This window comes from Sceloporus occidentalis, unplaced genomic scaffold (genome assembly GCF_023333645.1).
Source record: "Sceloporus occidentalis isolate IW3139 unplaced genomic scaffold, rSceOcc1.0.p SCAF_66, whole genome shotgun sequence".
Classification (NCBI taxonomy): domain Eukaryota; kingdom Metazoa; phylum Chordata; class Lepidosauria; order Squamata; family Phrynosomatidae; genus Sceloporus; species Sceloporus occidentalis.
This window is the reverse complement of record NW_028317046.1, coordinates 3,556,479-3,577,730: the sequence shown is the minus strand read 5'-3', so window position 1 is coordinate 3,577,730 and position 21,252 is coordinate 3,556,479. Positions and strand designations below refer to the sequence as shown.

The 21,252-nt window shown below is 45.0% G+C and overlaps 2 protein-coding genes and 4 non-coding genes across 6 annotated transcripts; all 6 read left to right on the top strand.

Annotated features, from left to right (window-relative positions):
* Window positions 1-308: 308 nt before the first annotated feature.
* LOC149286913 (CXADR-like membrane protein) lies at window positions 309-5,469 on the top strand. The gene is made up of 7 exons (XM_089493700.1): window positions 309-330; window positions 1,950-2,110; window positions 2,396-2,591; window positions 3,228-3,395; window positions 4,001-4,117; window positions 4,810-4,951; window positions 5,280-5,469. The coding sequence occupies exons 1-7, from the start codon at window positions 309-311 to the stop codon at window positions 5,467-5,469; spliced, it is 996 nt and encodes a 331-aa protein (XP_089349826.1).
* A 7,923-nt stretch (window positions 5,470-13,392) lies between these two features.
* Window positions 13,393-16,700, top strand: LOC149286908 (heat shock cognate 71 kDa protein-like). Its single transcript, XM_089493739.1, has 8 exons — window positions 13,393-13,597; window positions 13,746-13,951; window positions 14,040-14,192; window positions 14,491-15,046; window positions 15,251-15,453; window positions 15,556-15,754; window positions 15,978-16,210; window positions 16,515-16,700. The coding sequence occupies exons 1-8, from the start codon at window positions 13,393-13,395 to the stop codon at window positions 16,698-16,700; spliced, it is 1,941 nt and encodes a 646-aa protein (XP_089349865.1).
* Window positions 14,273-14,371, top strand: LOC149286912 (small nucleolar RNA SNORD14). Its single transcript, XR_016277557.1, has one exon. It is a non-coding gene; the product is annotated as a small nucleolar RNA SNORD14 (small nucleolar RNA).
* Window positions 15,087-15,185, top strand: LOC149286911 (small nucleolar RNA SNORD14). The gene has a single exon (XR_016277558.1). It is a non-coding gene; the product is annotated as a small nucleolar RNA SNORD14 (small nucleolar RNA).
* LOC149286910 (small nucleolar RNA SNORD14) lies at window positions 15,785-15,883 on the top strand. Its single transcript, XR_016277556.1, has one exon. It is a non-coding gene; the product is annotated as a small nucleolar RNA SNORD14 (small nucleolar RNA).
* Window positions 16,236-16,330, top strand: LOC149286909 (small nucleolar RNA SNORD14). The gene has a single exon (XR_016277559.1). It is a non-coding gene; the product is annotated as a small nucleolar RNA SNORD14 (small nucleolar RNA).
* Window positions 16,701-21,252: the final 4,552 nt, after the last annotated feature.

The following is a 21,252-nucleotide window of genomic DNA, read 5'->3' as shown; positions in this document are numbered from 1 at the left end:
GGCATAGTTCATGTTGAAACATGGCATTTAAATCTTGGATGGATGACGCAGACTGTGTTTTTTTTTAAATAATTTACATTTTCCCTTTTTTTCCCGGTTTCTTCTGCCGTTACATGTATGTCCGTTGCATTGCGTAGGTTTCTATGTTTGAGTAAACTGAGTTTGTCATTGTGTCAGATCTTCCGGGCTGTCCCTCTCCTTGGATAGATTTAGATTCATAAACACGGCGTCTATACGTTATACTTACGTACGCGTATTGTGTGTGAAATCCCTTAATCACACAGAAAGTTCATTATGGTCTGGCTAAGATGCCGTATTTCTCCGCCCTACGTACAGAATGGACATAAAAAGTAGGATATAACAAAACAATTTGATTTACAGAAACAGGTGAGGAGGGACCGCTCACAAGAGCTTACAATCTAGAGCAGAACCCCTCCTGTTTTACCAATAAATCCCATTTAGCAGGATCAATTCATTGAAATGGTCCTTGGACGCCTGCTGCTCGCTTGTTCTAACCCTGATTCATGAATTGGGAATAGTTTTTCTCCTGGTGACAGTTGTCACGTATGTTCCTCCGACCCATTCCACGCGTCTTGATATACGTGCTATACATACATCTATCCGTGTTGGTTAATTACTCCACATCGCCAGTTATTCAATATTCCCGGCCCCAGCTGATTCACGCCGTCTGGAGCTCCCTGTACGGACACCGGCGCTCCTGAGATCCCCCTCGGTGAGAAGAACGGCACTTTCACTGCTATTCCCCAATAGTGCTGCCAGAACATTCCTGACTTCTTTACTCTCCCCGGCTGAATCCCGATGCCTTAAAAGGAGTAATTTATGGTTAAAACACCTCTGGGGAAAGATTTGGAAGATAACCTTCCTATGCCTACCTCCTGTCTCCGAATAACTCCCGAGGAGGACCAGTTCCTCTTTGGATCCCAAACCCCAATGCCGCTTTATCTTCCCCTGATGCATCTCTTGATGTCCCTTTCCTCTCCTGATGTCCCTCTTTCCTCCATTGTGCCCCCTTTCCTCCCCTAATGCCCCCTCTTTCCTCCACTGTGCCCCCTTTCCTCCCCTAATGCCCCCTCTTTCCTCCCCTGTGCCCCCTTTCCTCCTGATGCCGCTGTTTTCTAGAAGGTCAGAATGTTTGCTGGGTATGAGGGTATCGCAGGGTTCTACAGCCCTAAAACCCCCGATAAATAAACCCCATTATTCTTCTTCCAAATGCACCACCCAGTTACACTAATACCCCGCAATAGGGCACAAAGTCACATACATTTTTGGCTTTAAGGAGTGTGGCCAGGAGCTTCAAATGTTGAAATGCTTCTATGTATCAAACATGTTTTTCTTCACAGAAATGCAGACAGAACATATAAATATCTGTGCATACATCAATAACAGAATTTCAAGACTATGTACCGCTGTATTTTAGGTTGTTTTACTTTACTGAGAGGGTGGTGGATACATGGAACAGCCTCCCAGCAGAAGTGGTAGAGGGTAATACAGTGAGGGGATTAAACATGCATGGGATAGACATATGGCTCCTGAATCTAAGACGAGACCAACGACTGATTAAGGTTTGAGTCTTTACAGCAGGAGAAACGGGTGACTAGACGGGGGGCCGGATGGGGCCGATCTGCCGGCGGGTTCTGTGTTTCTATTTATATACAGAGCCTTTCTTTACTGAGTTAATAAAGAATAGGAATGCTTTTCCATTGTGTCACATTTTCCTAATTAGCCCAGATACATATGAAGCGTATTTTGCTTGGATGTAAAAATGTTTATAGAAACACCGGGGCCAGAAAAAAAAAAAAAGGTAAAATATTTAAGAAATTGAATTTCAAATTGTTCTTTTGGCTCCCTTGCGCCCTCTGGTGGCCGGATGGTTAAATTTCTTGCGCATGGAAACTGTTACAAAGTTTCTTTTTTTTTTTTCTGCGCAGGTCTCTGCTGTGTTTTCGGAGCTTTCGGGGACCTGGTGGAGATAAAGAGAATTGCCGAGGAGAACGTCACCCTGAAATGCCAGCACGAGTTGGGGATCCTCGGGGAACAGAGCCTGGACATCGAATGGTTTTCAAACATTTCACATCACGGGCAGGAGGTGGTAAGAAAAACAATTAATAAAAATACTCTCCTTAAAGATATACGTGAGCTATAATTATCTCGTTATCTCTGAATAAGAAGCCGTTTTGGACAATATATATATATATGTAAATGTATTTGCCGAAGTCTCGTCTTAGATTCAGAAGCCGCATGCCTATCCCATGCACTGTATTAAACTCTACTACCTCTGCTGGGAGGCTGCTCCCATTCATATTTAAACTTGCGCAGGAATGTAAACTGTAAACGTGAAAGAACTAGAGAGTCAGATGCTAATTTTGTTTGGCAGCTAATCAGTTACAGCGGTGGAAATGTCTATGAAAATGAGAACAGAAGAGGACGATATAGCTTTGTGTCGAAGTTCCTCGCCGGAGACGCCTCCATAATCATCTGGTCTTTGGAACCCAGCGATGCCGGATTTTACACCTGCAAAGTGAAAAACGCAGGGAAATATTACTGGAATTACATCTGGCTGGAGGTTCTAGGTGAGTGCATTAAGCACCAGGGGGGTAAGGAGAACTACCCCTTGCCTTCACAAAGCAGCATGTTCCTCAGTGCCAACCTTGTCCCCAAACAGCTTCTCTGTGCCTTCTTAGACCCAAACAGCTTCTCTGTGCCACCTTAGCCCCAAACAGCTTCTCTGTGTCATCTTAGCCCCCAAACAGCTTCTCTGTGCCACCTTAGCCCCAAACAGCTTCTCTGTGTCATCTTAGCCCCCAAACAGCTTCTCTGTGCCATCTTGGGCCCCCAAACGACCGATCCAGCGTGCAGGAAATGGATATGATACAATATGATTATCTCTATACTCTCGGTGCAGCTAATTGCAGGTGTTGCTTGCAGCCAGCGGCTGTTAAAGGGGTGACCATAGGGGTTGCCCCCTGGAGTAGCGTTTTCATTGATCAAACTGCACTCACGGATGAGACTAAGTGGACTCTGTATCAACACAGATATTGTATTTTAAGGTTCTCTAAAGCAGCTGACATCTTAAAAGGGAGGTCTCTTTGGAAACTGTTTTTTTTATATTATTGTTTTTAAGGATGTTCCTGAGCAGAAATTATATTGTTGCAGTTGAGCCAACGGTTATTTCAATTGATGACGTTTTTTCTCAATATGCTTTTCAGTTAAGCCGTCGGAGCCGCAGTGCTGGATAGACGGAGATCAGCTGGTCGGAAAGAACGTGACCTTCCACTGCATGTCATCGGCTGGCACCAAACCCTTAACCTACCGCTGGCAACGGATACGCTACGAGGATAAAGCGGTGTTATCCATGCCGAGCACGGCAAGACTTGGTAAGGCGAATACACCTTTATTCCAGTGCCAAGCCTAGAATAAGCAGATCGGCCCCATCCGGCCCCCGTCTAGTCTGCCCGTTTATCCTGCAGTAAAGACTCAAACCTTAATCAGTCGTTGGTCTCGTCTTAGATTCAGGAGCCGTATGTCTATCCCATGCATGTTTAATACCCTCACTGTATTACCCTCTACCACTTCTGCTGGGAGGCAGTTCCTCTTTGTTTGATATTTTATATTATAAATGAATGTTTGTTTTTATTGAAACTGTCTAAAATAAAAATAGCTGAGGTAAAATCTCTGCCAATAATCTGACTGCTAGATACATATTAATTCCTTCAAGACATCACGTCAATCAGTAAAAACAGTAAGAGATCCCAAACGTTTCTACGTATCATCATTTTACTTCTTTGTGCATTTTTTTCCCTTTTTTTCGTCATTTTTACAATTCATGTTTGTGAATTTGTGTTTTTAGCTGGACTTTTAGCGTTTAAAAAAGAAAAAAGACACTTTTCGTAACTTTTCTCAGTGTTGGAGCCTGTTTGCTGTTTACTTTGTCCTACGTCCCCCTTTAAAGATTTTTTTGTTTGCTTCCCCCCCTCATTAGAAACCCAACAGAGTCTTCTGCTGCAGAACCTCAGTAAAGCAGAAAATGGCTCGTACCAATGCGAAGTGGCCAACGAGGCCGGAAAAAGGACGTGCGTGGTGCACCTGAGAGTGCAGAGTAAGTAAAGGGCCCCTGTCTGCTTAATGGGAGCCAGAGGGACAATGCCAGAAGCTGACTTCATATTTTTTAGGAGACAGAAACCCCCCCCCCCCGAGATCTATATGAAATGGCACAAAAAGTTCTAAAAATTCATGGCTACCTGGCTCCATGTCAAGCCCTGCACCTTGTACTTTACATAGGGTTACATATATACATACCTCCAGAGTGTCCTGTTTTTACAGGGCAGCCACGATTTTTAGTCAGTGTCCCCCATAGCTGCCCAACAGCCCCGCTTTGCGGGCAGTGGGGATCGTAAGATGTAAAATCAGTGTCCATCAACATCCACTGTTGCTCCAGCCTGACCTCCTCTGCGTGTTCTGCAACTGAGCTCCGCATGGTGGCTCTTTGGGTAAGATGACCTTTCCGCTCCGAACTGTCTTGCCTCCAGTTCTGGCCCATTTTATCTCCAGTCTCACCTCCGATAAAGGTGTCCCGATCTGATTTCATAGCCTATTCTCACAACAGCCACTAGAGGGAGCCATTGCTGAGCGGGGTCACTAATAGATACAAAAGATACACGACTCGGGTGATTCCGTCGTGCATTTCGTGGTTCTGATGAATTTGTCCGTCTCGCTGGTCAGTCTTTAGGTATTAGCGGTACAAATATTGTGAATTTATGTCATTTTTGTTGGACAATTGTTTGATTGCAGATGCAATGAACGTAGGATTCCTGGTTAGTGTGATCTGCGGATCCGTCGGCGGAGTCCTCCTTCTTTGTGTCACAATATGGATCCTGCTTCGCAAAAAAGAGCTGAAAAAAAGAGAAGAGGATGAATTCCTAAATGAGATTAGGTAATATATGATAAATAAGGCAAGTCTCTGAGAAAGTGAGAAAGTTGCCAGTTACTCCGGTCCTGGATCTCTTCTAGATCCTTCCTTCTACTGGACCCTACACTGGGGGGGGGGGGGGGTGACTGGTGGTTTGTGATTGTGAAAAATGAACACTAGCGGGTCAGAGGCTTAGATGGAATGGAAAGATATTTTCAATCAAAAAGTTCATTGTTTTGAAGACATAAAATAATTTGGCAAAAAAAACCCCTATTTCTTAAATTTTAAAGGAAAAAACCCCTATCCCTGTCTGGTTAGTCTCGGTACTCATCATGAATTTACTGTTACACAGGGAGGACGCGGAAGCCCCAAAAGCTCGCCTGGTGAAACCCGGATCGTCTTCCTCGGGATCCAGAAGCTCGCGCTCAGGTTCCTCCTCGACCCGATCAACAACCAACAGTGCCTCTCGCAGCCAACGGACTCTCTCAACCCAGGAGACCTCTCACGGAGAGCCGAGACATCATTGCCTGGACCAGATATAGAGCAAACCGGTCGGCCATAAAAAACCCGAGAGCTCTTCTGGATCTGGATACATTTTGTTTTCAAGGATTCCAAAAGTCACTTTTTTTTTATTTTTAGCCGTTTCAGACGACAGCTTTAGTTTCTTAGATTTTCTCTTTTCACCGGTACAGAATTTGCACCTTTTTTTTTTTTTTAAAGTCAATTTGAAGATCTGGGGGTTGTTTTTTTTCCGCCGTGGTTTTAATATTACGGACGCCGAAGAGCTTTTCTGATCCGGAAATGGTTTCTAGAGATGATTGTGAAGAATTGTCTGAAGAAGATGAATCAAATAATAAAAAGGGGAATGTATTCCGTGGTTTCCAGCGTGTCGCCGATGACGCAGCTGTAAGATTCCGTCACAGAGCAAATCATTGTGAAGAACTATTGAGCAATGTGAATTTTGTCGTCTTTTTTTTTTTTTGTAAGGGAAACAAAAAAACGGCGACTTTAACTACTTTAAATTGAAGGTACAAGGTGACGTTTGCTTACATTGCTATCTGTTTTATAAGAATGATATTTTAATACAATCGATATAACATATAGAGTAATTATTGACTTATGGTACGAAATAATATAATGTCGGAAAGTAAATGTGAGCCGATACGCTCGCTTTTTAGCTTCAAATACTTTTTTTAATTTTTTATTTTATTTTTCTTGTTAAAGTAGAAAAATCGCGTCCACGTCTGATACTCCATAATTCCTCTCAGGAAATTTTTTATATCCCCGAAGAGCAGGGATGTCCGAGTGACTTGGAGAGAGTTGACCATCGCCAACCTGGACCATTAAGCGGCTCTCGCCAGCCCGGTACAGCCATAGGTCCGGTTGCGTTCATTATTTAACAGGGAGACTTGAGCTGGATGTACTTTAAGCCTGACTTATTACGGACGTGCGGGACGTGGGGTTGGCCTGTAGTTCTGGAATGGTATGGAGGCTTCTTAGAACTTTAAGTTGGTTATCAAGGGATCCTTGAGGGTTCATAAGCACGAGTCTGATGTGTTAGAGGGGAACACATTGGTTGGAAAGACAGAATTCTAACATCTATCCAATGATTCTAAGATGACATTAAGGATAGAGGAATATGTCAAAGCTCTCCAAAAACAGTTTAAACATAAAAGAGAGAAGCTTATCCAGGTATTAAATGATTTAAGGTGAACAGACGTAGAAAGAAGGATTAGGTATAGAGATGTATCTTCTTCTTCTCCAGAGTCTTCTTTGAGGCAGTTTCCATGGGCTGTCGTGGGGTCGCGTTTAAACTAAAATAAATTAAACATGAGTTATTGGTGGTCAATGTGAACTAGGGTTGGACTACTTAAAAGCCTATCCGGCTAGTGGCTGGTGGAAACTAGTGTTCCTAGGAGCCTGGTCTCCAGAAGGCCATTGGGACTGGAAGCGACCCTTGGAAAGTAGAATTGTTCTCCCTCCATGTCGACCTTAGTGATGACCTATTGGACCTTATCTTAGTGCTTTATTGACACACGGAGATTGAATGAGTTATTGGCGGGAACAGATGTTTCGCTACACCCTCAGTGGGGACATTGTTCGTCCTTGCAAGTGCTAAGGAACTAGAATTCTCTGCCCCGGGGGGGAAAAAAAATCACCCCCTGTCTAAAAGTGGGCAGAAATGGGCAAAAAAAAGGTATAGATAAAGCCACAGCCACGACTGAATCGTTGTACAATTTATAAAACATGACAACGGTTTGCTATGAACTTACTTCCTCAGGATTTAACCGCCTTGCAAATTGGAATATTCTCCGACTTAACTTATATTTTTTGTAAGAGTAACAAAAAAACAAACAAAAAAATAGGAGTCTTTCGGATTACGCATGATTTATTTTACCATGGAAATGTAATATTCTTGTGTAAAATATGACAATGATTTTATTAATATCTAATTTTCCTTCTATTTTCATGAGTATAGAGAACACAACAGGGGTTATTCACTAAACCCCGGGCAGAGCTGTTGTTATATTTAAGAACCCACATGCAACTATAATATACATAATATAACATATATAATATGATGGGGGGGGGCATCATCGATGTACCCAACCCATTGCCAAGGACCTCGATATAATGTTACCTGCTAGAGAATGTGAAGGTGTGACTCGGATGAAAGGTGCCTTATTGTCTGATCACTAAGGAAATTGTGCCTGAATCTATGTCTTAAAATAGCAGGTGGGGGTCGAACCCGTAGTTTGACCACCGAAGATATCCCATCCAATTATAATACTTGTCTGGTGCTTAGAACCTTATATTCTGTTTCCCAGGATTCTGTTTGGCTGTTAGTTCATAATTTATTTTGTCCATCTTTATAACATTTTGTATAAAACTGGTAAAGAAAATCAGATTGGAGGAAGGCATTACAGAGAATCTCCAAAAATAGATGTATATGCCCCAAGAATAATGTGTCCCACAGCAGATGGAGGAAAACAAATACAATTATTAAAAAATGTCTTTTAAACAATGCAGATTTAACTGAAAATTCTCTAAAAACGACGCAACTTCAAATCTTACATATAAGCAATAAATTAAAATACATGAACGTGACAAAAAATGTAATTTATGACCATTAATACCGGTACTAAGATTTTTTTTATTGTTTTAATTGTTTTCCTACCTTCTTTAGAAAATATTTTTTCTGTATGATAGGAAAGAGCCAGACAGAACATGACGTCACAGAAATACATAGTCAATGATCCCTCAGATTTAGTTAAGGTACCCTCCTTTTTCCTGAGTTCCTCTCTATCCTCCGAGAGCAGCCATGTTCCTCTCTATCATCCAAGAGCAACCATGTTCCTCTCTATCATCCGAGAGCAGCCATGTTCCTCTCTGTCATCCAAGAGCAACCATGTTCCTCTCTATCATCCAAGAGCAGCCATGTTCCTCTCTATCATCCAAGAGCAGCCATGTTCTTTTCTATCATCCGAGAGCAGCCATGTTCCTCTCTATCATCCGATAGCAGCCATGTTCCTCTCTATCATCCGAGAGCAGCCATGTTCCTCTCTATCATCCGAGAGCAGCCATGTTCCTCTCTATCATCCAAAAGCAGCCATGTTCCTCTCTATCATCCAAGAGCAGCCATGTTCCTCTCTATCATCCAAGAGCAGCCATGTTCCTCTCTATCATCCAAAAGCAGCCATGTTCTTCTCTATCATCCAAAGAGCAGCCATCGGAGATGATCTGTGTTCCTCTATCATAGGAGAGCAGCCATCTTCTTCATCATCTGAGAGCAGCCATGTTTCTTTCCATCATCTGAGAGTAGTCATGGCAGAATGTCAAATCCTTAACAACCTACTCATCCAGAAAATAATTCCGACACATATTTCCGATCATGCCAAGGTTTTTTTTTTTTGGTTTTTTTTTTAATAAAAATCCGTTCCAGCACTTTAAATACATATTGTACTCTTACGCTGCCATTTGTTGCACTTGGTTTCTCATGTTTTTTCCTTACTTTTAATTAAATGTTCATAATACGGCTTCCGAGATGAATTTAATAAAATAGATATATAAAATATTGTGTTGAATATATTTTTCATTGTTTGTATTTATAGATTCAGTGAGTGGGGGTTACGGGTTATACACGTATCTGAAGTTTTTTGCCAGAAAATCATCACATTCCTTTATTAGGTAATAATACTGCAGCGGGGAGGAGGGGGTATCTGGCTCCAGGCCGAAGGGGACATGCGGTCTTCTCGAAAAGCCTGTTTGCTGCTTGTATGGTAGATTTATGTTTATTCACTTTATTTACTGTAAACAATGTAAACAACTGAAGAACTATGCAGAGTTGTGTAAATCAGTTGTCACGTTAGACTCAGGAGCCATATTCCTATCCCATGCATTTTTAAATTCCATCACTGGATTAGGCTCTACCACTTATGCTGGGAGGCTGTTCCACTTATCTACCACCCTCTCAGTAAAGTAAAACTTCCTTCCATTCCATCTCAGTCTCTGATCCTCTAGTGTTAGATTCCGGTCTCTTTATATATTTAAATGTCTCTCCCATTCCCCTCTCTGTCTTCTCTCCCATCTCCTCTCTCTCTCTTCGCTCTCTTCTCTCCCTTCCCCTCTCTCTCTTCTCTCCTCCACACCAGACATATTAAGACCTCTATAATCTTTCCTGATATTTTAAGCCTAACTCTAGAGGGAGCTGGTGAGCCAATTACTGCAATATCTTTGTACATGCGCGCTGCATTCGCCACATGTTTCTTCCATGTGGTTTGAGGCTTTGGCGGAGGAAACTTCTAGACTCCTTAAAGAGGAACCGACACAACTTTTGCCATACCTGAAAATTATTATTATTTATTGTTTTATATAGCGCCGTCATATTCCGTAGCGCTGTACAATGGGGTAAACAGGACGTAACAAGTAATATATAACGTAACAATTTGACATAGAAACTGCAACATTTCAAGCTCTTAGAAAAAAGGGGCATCAGAGAAGAAAGAGGGGCATCGGGGGAGGAAAGAGGGGCACAGGGGTTTGGGACCCTCTTAAATGGAGAGACTTGGGAGTTACTAGAAGTAACTAAAACATAGAAAATGTTACATTGGGATAATCTGGAAACGACTCGGTTTGAGACAGCGGCGCAGTGAATGAAGTGACTCAGTGAATGAAGCCACTCAATAAGCTCCGCCCTTTTCCTGTTTCCGGAACACAAGCTCTCGGTTTCTGGAAAAGAAATGAAAGAATAAACTGTTTTCTTGGAAGGCAATTTCTAAATGATCGAGACCGAGGTCGTTTAACACAAATAGTTCATTAAATGAAACTGTTGAAAAAAAAATAAGAGTATTACCAGGACCAGCCCAAAACATTGTGATGCCCGGGTTCAAGGATGAAATGCTGCCCTGTCACCACGCCCACCAAAACCACACCCACATACATTAAGCTATATGATGATTCATTCACTCTCTCATGCTCTCACTCGCATTCTCTCTTTCTCTCGAGCTCTCTTTCAATGTCTTTTTCTACTGTCTTCTTTCACATCTTTTCTTTGTCTTCTGCTCCGGAAAACCTTGCCACCCGGTGCACTTCTGGGCGCACCCTCTCCCATGATTAGAGGAACAGGGGAGGGGCTGTCCCCGTGGCTCCGCCCTTTCGCAGAAGCACACCGGAAGGCCAGAATAATGCAGAGAAAGAGAGGTGCAGAAACGCTTCTTTCTCCGTGAATCTATAAAGAAAGGGCATGTTTTGGGTCCCATGTAAGATCCGTTTCCGGCATGTACATGTATGAAGCTAGAAGCAGCCAATCAGTGGCAGGGAAACATTCCAGTTGAAATCAATGGAGGTACTTTCCGTGCATGCAGTTTTAGGGATTGTTACATCTCTGGGATCACAGTTCTTGGAATGAATCAATGAAATATTTGCTGTAAACAGACATAACGATCTGCAGCTGCCGATGGCGATTCCAGCGCAGACGGAATATTCTACAGACGATCCTATCAGATAGATGGGGGACATTCAAACTATTAGCCAAAAGGAGCAAACGCTACCACTTCACTGTGCTAAGGTGCAGACTTGTGCGCCAGAGCCATTCATTTGGCCAGCTGGGAAAGAAGAGGTGCCTATAGCAATGTAATGCAAGGAAGGTTTACGTTACTGAGAAGGTGGTAGATAAGTGGGACAGCCTCCCGGCAGCAGCAACCAAGGTTAATACAGTGAAAGAATTTAAACACGCATGGGATAGACACACGGCTCCAGAATCTAAGACGAGACCAACGACTGAGTCGTTACAGCAGGAGAAACTGACGACTAGACAGGGGCCGGATGGGGCTGATATGCCGGAAGATTCTATGTTTCTATAACTGCTGCAAGCGTTACCCCGGCCAATCCCCCTCCCCCATTGCATAACTGACATAAGGATGGGGGGATGGGCGAGCTTAACCAAAGGATGCAGATCCACGCAGGGATATGATATCTCGCATATCCCCCGAGGCCGCATTACCCAATGAATAAAGGTCGCTTATAAAACACGCACCCCGGAGGGCACCAACGGGTAAAATTCAGCCCCGCTGTATGGATTTTCTATAGTATTCCAAGTAAAAGGTGACACACGGCCGTCATGGAAAAAAACAAACAGAATGTGAGCGGCGGAGTAAGGAATGGAGACCTTTAATAGGAAACCTGAATGGAAAATGTATATTATTTCTATTAAATGTCTTCGGGTTAAAAGCAGATCTGCCTATATACCGGTGTGTATATATAATATGATGGTATAATAATAATTATAACTAACACAGAGAACCTCAATACACAGGCAGCGGTTTAGGGTTTATTTAGATTAATAAAAAAATCCACAGAACCACATTTTAACTCATACTAATTCAGTTGCCTTGACAACTGGCACATTGCACTACCGCCCGTTGGGATTGGCTAGATGAAACCCCTCCCTTCTTACGTCACCACACTGTGAGCGGCTTTTCAATGTCGCATGCCGGGCCGTAACCCCACCCCAACTGCCAGGGTCCGCCATTTTGGATCAGGGCAAACCTTATTTCGACTTCTACTTTTTTCTTAGAATCAATAAAAAAAAATGTATTCCAGCCGCCATGAAAGATTCAGTCAGCAAAGGGTTAGGAATGGCGGAATGTGTGCGCCGGCGGGGGTGTTTGGCTCAAACTAAGATTAGTTTGATGAATGGATACTCTTTTAACTCCTTCATTCCGTTCTCAGAAACACGTTTAGTAGGATAACGACCCGCGCGTTCATGTTTGTTCTGGCCGACGGCTGGTTATATATCGTTTAATATACCCCAAATAAACATGGCCGCCCAGAGACTAAGGAACTGCCTGCAGCCGGCTCTTTGTGTGGAGTAGGAATGTTCCAGAAGTGGGAGGGGTGTTCTGTCAGGCGGTTCCGGAGAGCGCTTCCATTGGTAGAAGGGGAAAGTGACGCTGGGAAATTCTGGAAGGTTCGGAGCCGGTATATAAAGCGAGCCGGCCGGAATTACAGTCTCATTCTCCTCGACTTCAGCTCGGAGACGGCGAGCAGCTCAGCAACGACAAGACCCAGAAAAACAGAGTGAGTCTGCGCTTTACTGCCTGGTTTAGTGCTTGTATTATTGTAATGTTATTGTTGGGTTTACGGGTTTCTTTAGAATGTTTTATGGTTTATATTTCGATTCTTTAAGGGTTAATGGCTATGCTTTAAAAAAGACTCAGTGGGCCTCCTCCTAAACTTCCCTTTTATTGTGACTGAGGCTGTTACATAATACTGCGATCTGTTAACAAGCGTTAATTGACAATCCTATAATCTGGTGATCATGGGGCTAAATGGGGGTTATTTTGCCCCTATGGGTGGTAGTTGGGGGCCCATAGAATTGCCCTTTTTTGGCTCCTATTGGGTTAATCTGAGTTTAGGGCTCTGGGCTCATCTCTGCTGCCCTTCACGGGGTTAATCAGGGTTTGTTTTACGGTAGCTGCAGATATTTAACCGGCCTCTCAGCTGCCATCAACTTCAAGGTGGCTTTTATTTAATTGCCCTTGTTGGGTTTTGTTTTTTTGCTTCCTTCAGCGGCAGGAAGCCATTATGCGCCCTTGTGGAGGCTGTTGCCATGTGCTGGAGGCTACCTAGAAATGCCCCTCCCAGCCTAATCTATTCTTGCCTCCCTCACCCAGGTCACATGGCTTAGCCGCAGCGCAAGATGGCTGCTCCCTCCATAGCAGAACAAAATGGCTGCCCTGGAGGCCATGTGGCTTCTCATTTAAAAGGGATATTTGTCTAATTTAAAGAGAGGCTGCAGCTTTATTATTGGGCAAAATAAACTGCTCAGTAGCCCCTCCTTTAAATTGCTAAACACTAGTTTTAGGTCCCTATGGTGTCAATCATCTCACTTTATCTAATATATGACAGTTCTCTGGGTCAGTTTTTGGCTGTCATGGTAACGCCTTTTCCTCTCCGCAGTAACCATGTCTAAAGGACCAGCAGTCGGTATTGATCTTGGCACCACTTACTCCTGTGTGGGAGTCTTCCAGCATGGGAAAGTGGAAATCATTGCCAACGACCAGGGCAACAGAACAACCCCCAGTTATGTGGCCTTCACAGACACCGAAAGGCTCATCGGTGATGCAGCCAAGAACCAGGTTGCAATGAACCCCACAAACACTGTTTTTGGTAAGTTGTTTTTTTTTTTTTTTTTATTATTTGACTGGATTTTGGTGTCCTTAATTTGTCTTCACCTAGAGATATGAAGCCTGTTGGCAAGAACTGGCCACAGACATTTTGCTTTTTGAGGCTTAACCTGGGGTTATTTTCCTTTCAGATGCCAAGCGTCTGATTGGTCGCAGGTTTGAGGATGCCGTTGTGCAGTCTGACATGAAGCACTGGCCTTTCAATGTCGTGAGTGATGGGGGCAGACCAAAGGTCGAGGTCGAATACAAAGGAGAAACAAAGTCCTTCTACCCTGAGGAGGTGTCTTCTATGGTTCTGGTAAAAATGAAGGAAATTGCTGAGGCTTACCTTGGCAAGGTGAGTTGATTAGAGGTCACGTACAATTAAGTCCTGCATTCTGGTCTGCAACTCTTAAGTCACGGTGTATGTCCTCATTTTCTTCCAGACCGTGTCAAATGCCGTTATCACTGTCCCAGCTTACTTCAACGACTCCCAGCGCCAGGCAACAAAGGATGCCGGCACCATCTCTGGTCTGAACGTCTTGCGTATCATCAATGAGCCAACTGCTGCCGCCATTGCTTATGGTTTGGATAAGAAGGTAAATGTCTGCAGGTGTCTCTTGTGCATTTTGGGGTCTAAAATGCCTAATCCCCCATCTGTGGGCCAAGTCCCTTACAGTCGCTGTGATGAATGATTTCCAAAGCCATTCGTAGTTTCCACCAGACCAGAGTCGCAAGGCTCATGATGGTTCAATACCTTCCTTGGATGTCTGAGCGATTTTTACAATAACTTCAGATTAGTTTCTCATTATAAATAAGACAGCAGGGCGTTACGGGTAAGATGTCAAAATGTGTATATTGTGGATGTGTGAACTTCATGTATGCCTGTCTTTCTAGGTTGGCGCAGAGAGAAATGTGCTCATTTTTGATCTTGGTGGTGGTACTTTTGATGTTTCCATCCTGACCATTGAGGATGGTATATTTGAAGTAAAGTCAACTGCTGGTGACACTCACTTGGGTGGTGAAGACTTTGATAACCGCATGGTGAACCACTTTGTCGCTGAATTCAAGAGGAAGCACAAGAAGGACATCATTGACAACAAGAGAGCTGTTCGCCGTCTCCGCACAGCCTGTGAACGTGCAAAGCGTACCCTGTCATCAAGCACCCAGGCCAGCATCGAAATCGATTCTCTGTATGAAGGTATCGACTTCTACACGTCCATCACAAGAGCCCGTTTTGAGGAACTCAACGCCGATCTCTTCAGAGGCACCCTGGACCCTGTTGAAAAGTCCCTCCGTGATGCCAAGCTGGACAAGTCCCAGATCCATGACATCGTGCTGGTTGGTGGCTCCACCCGTATCCCCAAAATCCAGAAGCTTCTTCAGGACTTCTTCAATGGAAAGGAGCTGAACAAGAGCATCAACCCTGATGAGGCTGTCGCTTACGGTGCAGGTATGTTCTGGGACTTTGTAGGGTTTTCAGGCTCTTGTGTTCGCCATGATGAATGATTTCCGAAGCCATTCGTAGTTTCCACCAGACCTGAGCCGCAAGGCTCATGATGGTTCAATACCTTCCTTGGATGTCTGAGCGACCTCTTGAGTTGAAGTTCTTCATGAATAGCTGTGGGTCCTCTTAACTTGGTGGCTTTTCTCTCAGCTGTGCAGGCGGCCATCCTCTCTGGTGACAAGTCTGAGAATGTCCAGGACCTCCTGCTGCTCGATGTCACTCCTCTGTCTCTGGGTATTGAGACCGCCGGTGGTGTCATGACTGTCCTGATCAAGCGTAACACAACCATCCCCACAAAGCAGACCCAGACCTTCACCACCTACTCCGATAACCAGCCCGGTGTGCTGATCCAGGTAAGAACGATGTCAAAATAAGGCTACAAATGCACATTCTTGCAGTTATTCCTTAGTTTAGATTCTTGACACAACTCATTAACACAACACTTTTACCACTAGGTGTACGAGGGTGAAAGAGCCATGACAAAGGATAACAACCTGTTGGGTAAATTCGAGCTGACTGGCATCCCTCCAGCTCCCCGCGGTGTTCCTCAGATCGAGGTGACATTTGACATCGACGCCAACGGTATCTTGAACGTGTCTGCCGTGGACAAGAGCACCGGCAAAGAGAACAAGATCACCATCACCAACGACAAAGGTAACGCATCAGCTCCCGGCTTCCACTCAGTCGCCATGATGAATGATTTCCAAAGCCATTCGTAGTTTCCACCAGACCAGAGTCGCAAGGCTCATGATGGCTCAATACCTTCCTTGGATGTCTGAGCGACTTTTCCGTCCTTCGCATAGAATCTCCCGAATCGTGTGTTTTTACGTCAGCGATGTCAGTCCTCTGTACTAAACCAGATTATCTCATTTTGTAGGTCGTCTGAGCAAGGAAGACATCGAGCGCATGGTCCAGGAAGCCGAGAAGTACAAGGCTGAGGACGAGAAGCAGAGAGACAAAGTCTCATCCAAGAACTCCTTGGAGTCCTACGCATTCAACATGAAGGCCACCGTGGAAGACGAAAAACTCCAAGGCAAGATCAGCGATGAGGACAAACAGAAGATCCTGGACAAATGCAACGAGGTCATCTCCTGGCTGGACAAAAACCAGGTACGTAGCAAACCTCTGCCGCCGGTCGCTGTGATGAACGATTTCCAAAGCCATTCGTAGTTTCCACCAGATGCCGAAAGGCGCATGATGGCTCCGTACCTTCCTTGGATGTCTGAGCGACTCTTACTCTGATCAATGCATTTACTGCAGGGGCAGATATTGGGGCTCCTTATCCCGTGGGGGGGGGGGGGGCAGATATAATGCCTTGTCTACCAGCTGCTTGGGGTAAATACAGGGCATTGTGCTTCCCCAGTCATGGTGGGTGTGATAACAATTTAACCCTTCTCTTTTCTTTTGTTTTCAGACTGCAGAGAAGGAAGAATTTGAACACCAGCAGAAGGAGCTGGAGAAGGTCTGCAACCCCATCATTACCAAGCTGTACCAGAGTGCGGGTGGCATGCCAGGGGGTATGCCCAGCGGCTTCCCCGGTGCTGGCGGAGCCCCCTCCGGAGGAGCGTCATCCGGCCCCACCATTGAAGAGGTCGATTAATCTGGAACCGGAAAGGCATTCATTCCTCCAGGGGTTTTTTTTTTTGTTTTCGTTCTGGGGCACAATTTGTATCGAATGGTTGTTCAAAGTTTATTTCCCACACGAGCTGCTGTAAGTTTATTTGGGGCATTAATACTTGAAGTCACTCCACGTTGCAGGAGATAAGAACGCCATTGCACTTTATCTGTACTGTAACAAACTGGGTCCAGGCGAATAAAAAAAACTATTTGGCAACATATGCAGCGTTTTGCTTCTTATTGCAGTGGCTGTTCTTGCGCACTGCAGGCAACTCCTTTGCGTCAGCGAGCACCCTGCCGTGGTCTGAATGCTGCGTCTGCAGGGGTTGCTGATGAGCCAAGTAACTAAAATAAGATTTAATGCTAAACCTGTGTTCAGTGACATCATAGCGCAGGTTCGGAGGGCAGAATGTTGGTACCGCTGGGGGCTTTGGCGCAGAGGAGGCAGTATAAATGGTTTGGGGTAACGCATATATTACATGCTGTGCTGGGGGGTGATACACGGAGCTACACCCCGCAACAGCTACAAACTGCGTCTGATTAAACAAAGGGGTTCTCCACATTCTGATTTGGGGTTAAATGCTGACCAGGTGTGGTTCTGCACCTGAAGACTAGCAATGTGGCAGAACGTTATGCCCCGTCTGGGTTATTGTAAACCCCCCCCCCCAACACTGCAGCTGCATTAATCACCGTTCCTCATCTGCTGCTCCGCTCACCCCCCAGAATAAGTTTCCTGACCAATACAGCCCTTAACGCCATACTGCCTCTCCCCACCCTCCATATCACTACACTCCTCATTGACCTTTACATGCTTTACCTACATCTGATGCCATCTGTCACCTCTTTGCACCCCCCCCCCCCCCCATGTTTAGGATTTGCTCCTCATTACTACCTTTCATCAGACTTTCTAGTATACAAGTTTCAGTAGCTATCTTTTTATAAGTGCACATCATTCACGCCTAACACACTCAGCCATCCTAATCAAACCATCAGTGAGAAACACCCTCTAAAGATCTTCTAGACCCCATTAAGATGCCCTAAAGCTCCTCTCCTTTGCACTTGGCCACCAGAGGGCGGTTCACTGAACCAGCTGCCATCTGGCACCCGGTGGGGTAGTTATTGCTGTCATCGGGGGGGGGGGTCAAGTTATCTGTCTAGAGTCAAACCAGCTGCTTTTCACTGGACTTTCAGAAGTTTACAGCAGAAGCCTTAGAACCAAGTTTTCCTCAAAATAAACAAATGTTACCAAACAAATTTTAAAATCCTAATTTTATTTTTCACGCAATACATTTATTTTTGTGACCTGTCTGTCCGCTGCGGCCCCCCCATCCTTTATAATGTTCCTGTATATACGGTATCTGCTGCGCGCGTTACTGTCTGTTTCCATGCAATTCCTGGGCAATTTGGGGTAAAAAAATACAACCGATGTTTCTAATTCATTGAAGGCCGGGGTACGTGTTTGAAAAGGAATTGTCTTTTCCTCCATGTTTTGCGACACCAACCAACCCCCCCAGCAGGCATTCATAAAATGTCAGCTCAAGGGGCAAAGCGTCTTGTGTAACTTTTTTCCCCTGCACGGATGCTGAAGAGCTCCTTGTAGGCGGTCCCAACCTTTGCTCCAATCACAGTCTTATTGGATTGAAAGAACGATACACCGCCAGGCTTTCTTGGGATGATAGGAGTGGAAGTCGAGCAGGTCCTGAACTGTCCTTGTGCCCCAATTTAGTTTGACACAATATCTCCAAATTCAAAGTTTAACCAACGACATGCCGTTATTACCCTCTACACCCCACAATGACCTCCCCATTAACTCTTTTAGCACCTGCGTGATGGCCGTGTCCCCTGCGGCACACCAGGGTTCAATGGACAAGAAGAAAAAAAAGGCAGCATGATTTGGACGTCTTGTAACTTTGTATCAGTGTCTTGTGATGTCATAACCGTTCATGCTGATACCCGGTTGTCCCGGTTTGGTTCCTCGGCTTTGTGGTCCGTTGCTGACCGGTATCTTCCGATGATGTCTGCTCGGCACAGACCGCCGTCGCATGAACTCGGTGTCCTCACGCTGACCCCCGACTTACACGCATAATGCAGAGGAATCGTTTTTGGGGTCTACGCCGTTCTTTGCTGCTTCTTCAACCGAAATCCTGAGGTCGTTAACCGCTTCGGTGCTGGATTCCTGCTGGGGGTAACACGTGGCAAACACCGCGGCTTCCTCCCGGGGGGCAGCGCCAGTCTCGCCGTCGGAGGATATCGTTACCTGCCGCTTTGGGGCGTCGGTGATGGATCCCACGAGGACGGTGTCTGCCTTCATGATGTAGATCTTCTCTGTATCAATAAAAAATAAACAAAGTACCGTAAATCACGGCAGATAAGAGGCCTCTTCTACGCTTCCCACAGAACCCGCCGGCAGATCGGCCCCATCCGGCCCCCGTCTAGTTGCCCGTTTCTCCTGCTGTAAAGACTCAAACCTTAATCAGTCGTTGGTCTCGTCTTAGATTCAGGAGCCGTATGCCTATCCCATCCTCACTGTATTACCCTCTACCACTTCTGCTGGGAGGCAGTTCCACTCACCTACTACCCTCAGTAAAGTAAAACCTCCTTACATTAAAGCTAAGCCTTTGGTTTTAGATTACGACCTCTTGTTGGAGGGAAGCTCACAGAGGCATGGAGGAGTGCGTTGGGCGGCTTGAACGCTCTGATGACCCCTTTGGCTCGGTGGCATTAGGGCAACAGAACAGTCACATGACCTTTGTGTTACCAGCAGGTACGGCGACTCTCACCAATTCTGTTGGTCAGGTGATCCCTCTCGCACGCTTTATCTTTCTGAGCGAACGAGTCTCTCCGTTCTGGCGATGAGTTTTCCCGGCCGAGCAGCTCTTCTTCCTTCGACTCTTCGTGGAATTTTAAAACGACGGCATTCCTTTTCTGTAAAACATCAGAAACGTCCAAAAACAGGACTTAGAAGAAATACTTAAATACTTTGAAAATTCTGCCGAGAATTGTTATTTTTCTTGTTACCGTGGAATCTCGTGTATCCAGGAATGGAACTTTTCGCTCTTAGGATATTCTGTCAAAAAAGAAATACTTACCGAGTGGGACTTATACGGAGCAAAACCTGGGGAGGAAAAACATATACAAACAGTGTGAATATATAATCATTAATGCTGTAGTCATCTTTAAAGAGCTGACAGTTCTGTAGCGCTGTACAAAAGAAAACTTCTGAAAAACACTCCGATGACATCATATGAGCTCTGGCCACTAAAATACCATACATTCATCTTTAATTCATCAATTGAGAGAAGAATGCCACCACGACATCATCATGATGTCATGGTAACAGTCCTCACCTGATCATGACATCATGATAATGTCATGGTAATATTCTTCGCCCAATCATTACATCATTATGATGTCATTCTTCTCCCGATCTATACATTTAGGATGAATGGTTTGTACTCTAGTGACCGGGGCTTACAGGATCCAATCATCTTACATTTATAGCTGGGTGAAGAATGCCACTGTGACATCATCATTATGATGACGTTTAACTATGAAGTCTAATTGATGATGTCATAGAAGTTCTAGAAGCACGCTGAGATTTCTTACCGTTCTGAGTTATAAGCAATGGCTTCATCTTACATCCCTTCTGCTTCCAAACCAACAGAGAAGATGCGATCAGGACCGCCACGCAGATACAGCCGGCCAATACGTGCACGGGATGCCATTCACCTGCAGAAACGATGAAATAGCAGCCAATCACGTCACGCGTCCTCGTTTCGACTCGTTTGTTTGGTAGAAAATTCATATCCATCCAGAAGACGCTGAGAACGTTCATTCACGTTGTCGTATTGGGTGATCAGGATCGCTGAAGCCCCCCCCCCAACGGGGCGGATAAAAGGGAGATCACCCCAACCAGCCCATTCTGCACAGCCCTCCACAGTTTCCTTCTGCCCGACGCCGGGCGTCCTATGATGTCATATCACAACGCCGGTTAGTAGGGACGGCGTGGAGGGGGCAGCTGGGGGCAACGCCAAAGGAACAGGGCGGCTAACCCGAGCGCCTGGTGCATCTCACCCACCTGAATCCTCATTAGCGATGTTGGTTGTAGCCAAAAAGAAATGCTGTGAATGGGTTGTTGGACTGGACTTGGTCTGCGCGGCCGCCGGTATACTGTGGGCCGTAGCACGTCTGGAGTACAGCGGGGTTGTGGGGGCTGAGTGGTTATTTGGGGGTTCGCCCGTAGACCGCCGTCTGTTATTCGCGGAATCCGCATCGATAGCAGAGGGTGAATTTAATTTGGGGCAGCTGACGGGAAAAAACAGAAAATACACGTTTTTCACCAAAAATTCATAAAATAAACATCAGTTTTTTTTCTGTCTATTTTAAGAATTAGTGAGAGGATTCATCATTTCTCCCTTGGTTAGTAAATTTGTGCAAATTTGCCCCCAAAAAACAACCATTCGGCCGTCTAGTCTACCGGTTTTTCTTGATATACGGGATTGAAACCCCTAGTTAAGGTTTTTGGCAGAAATATG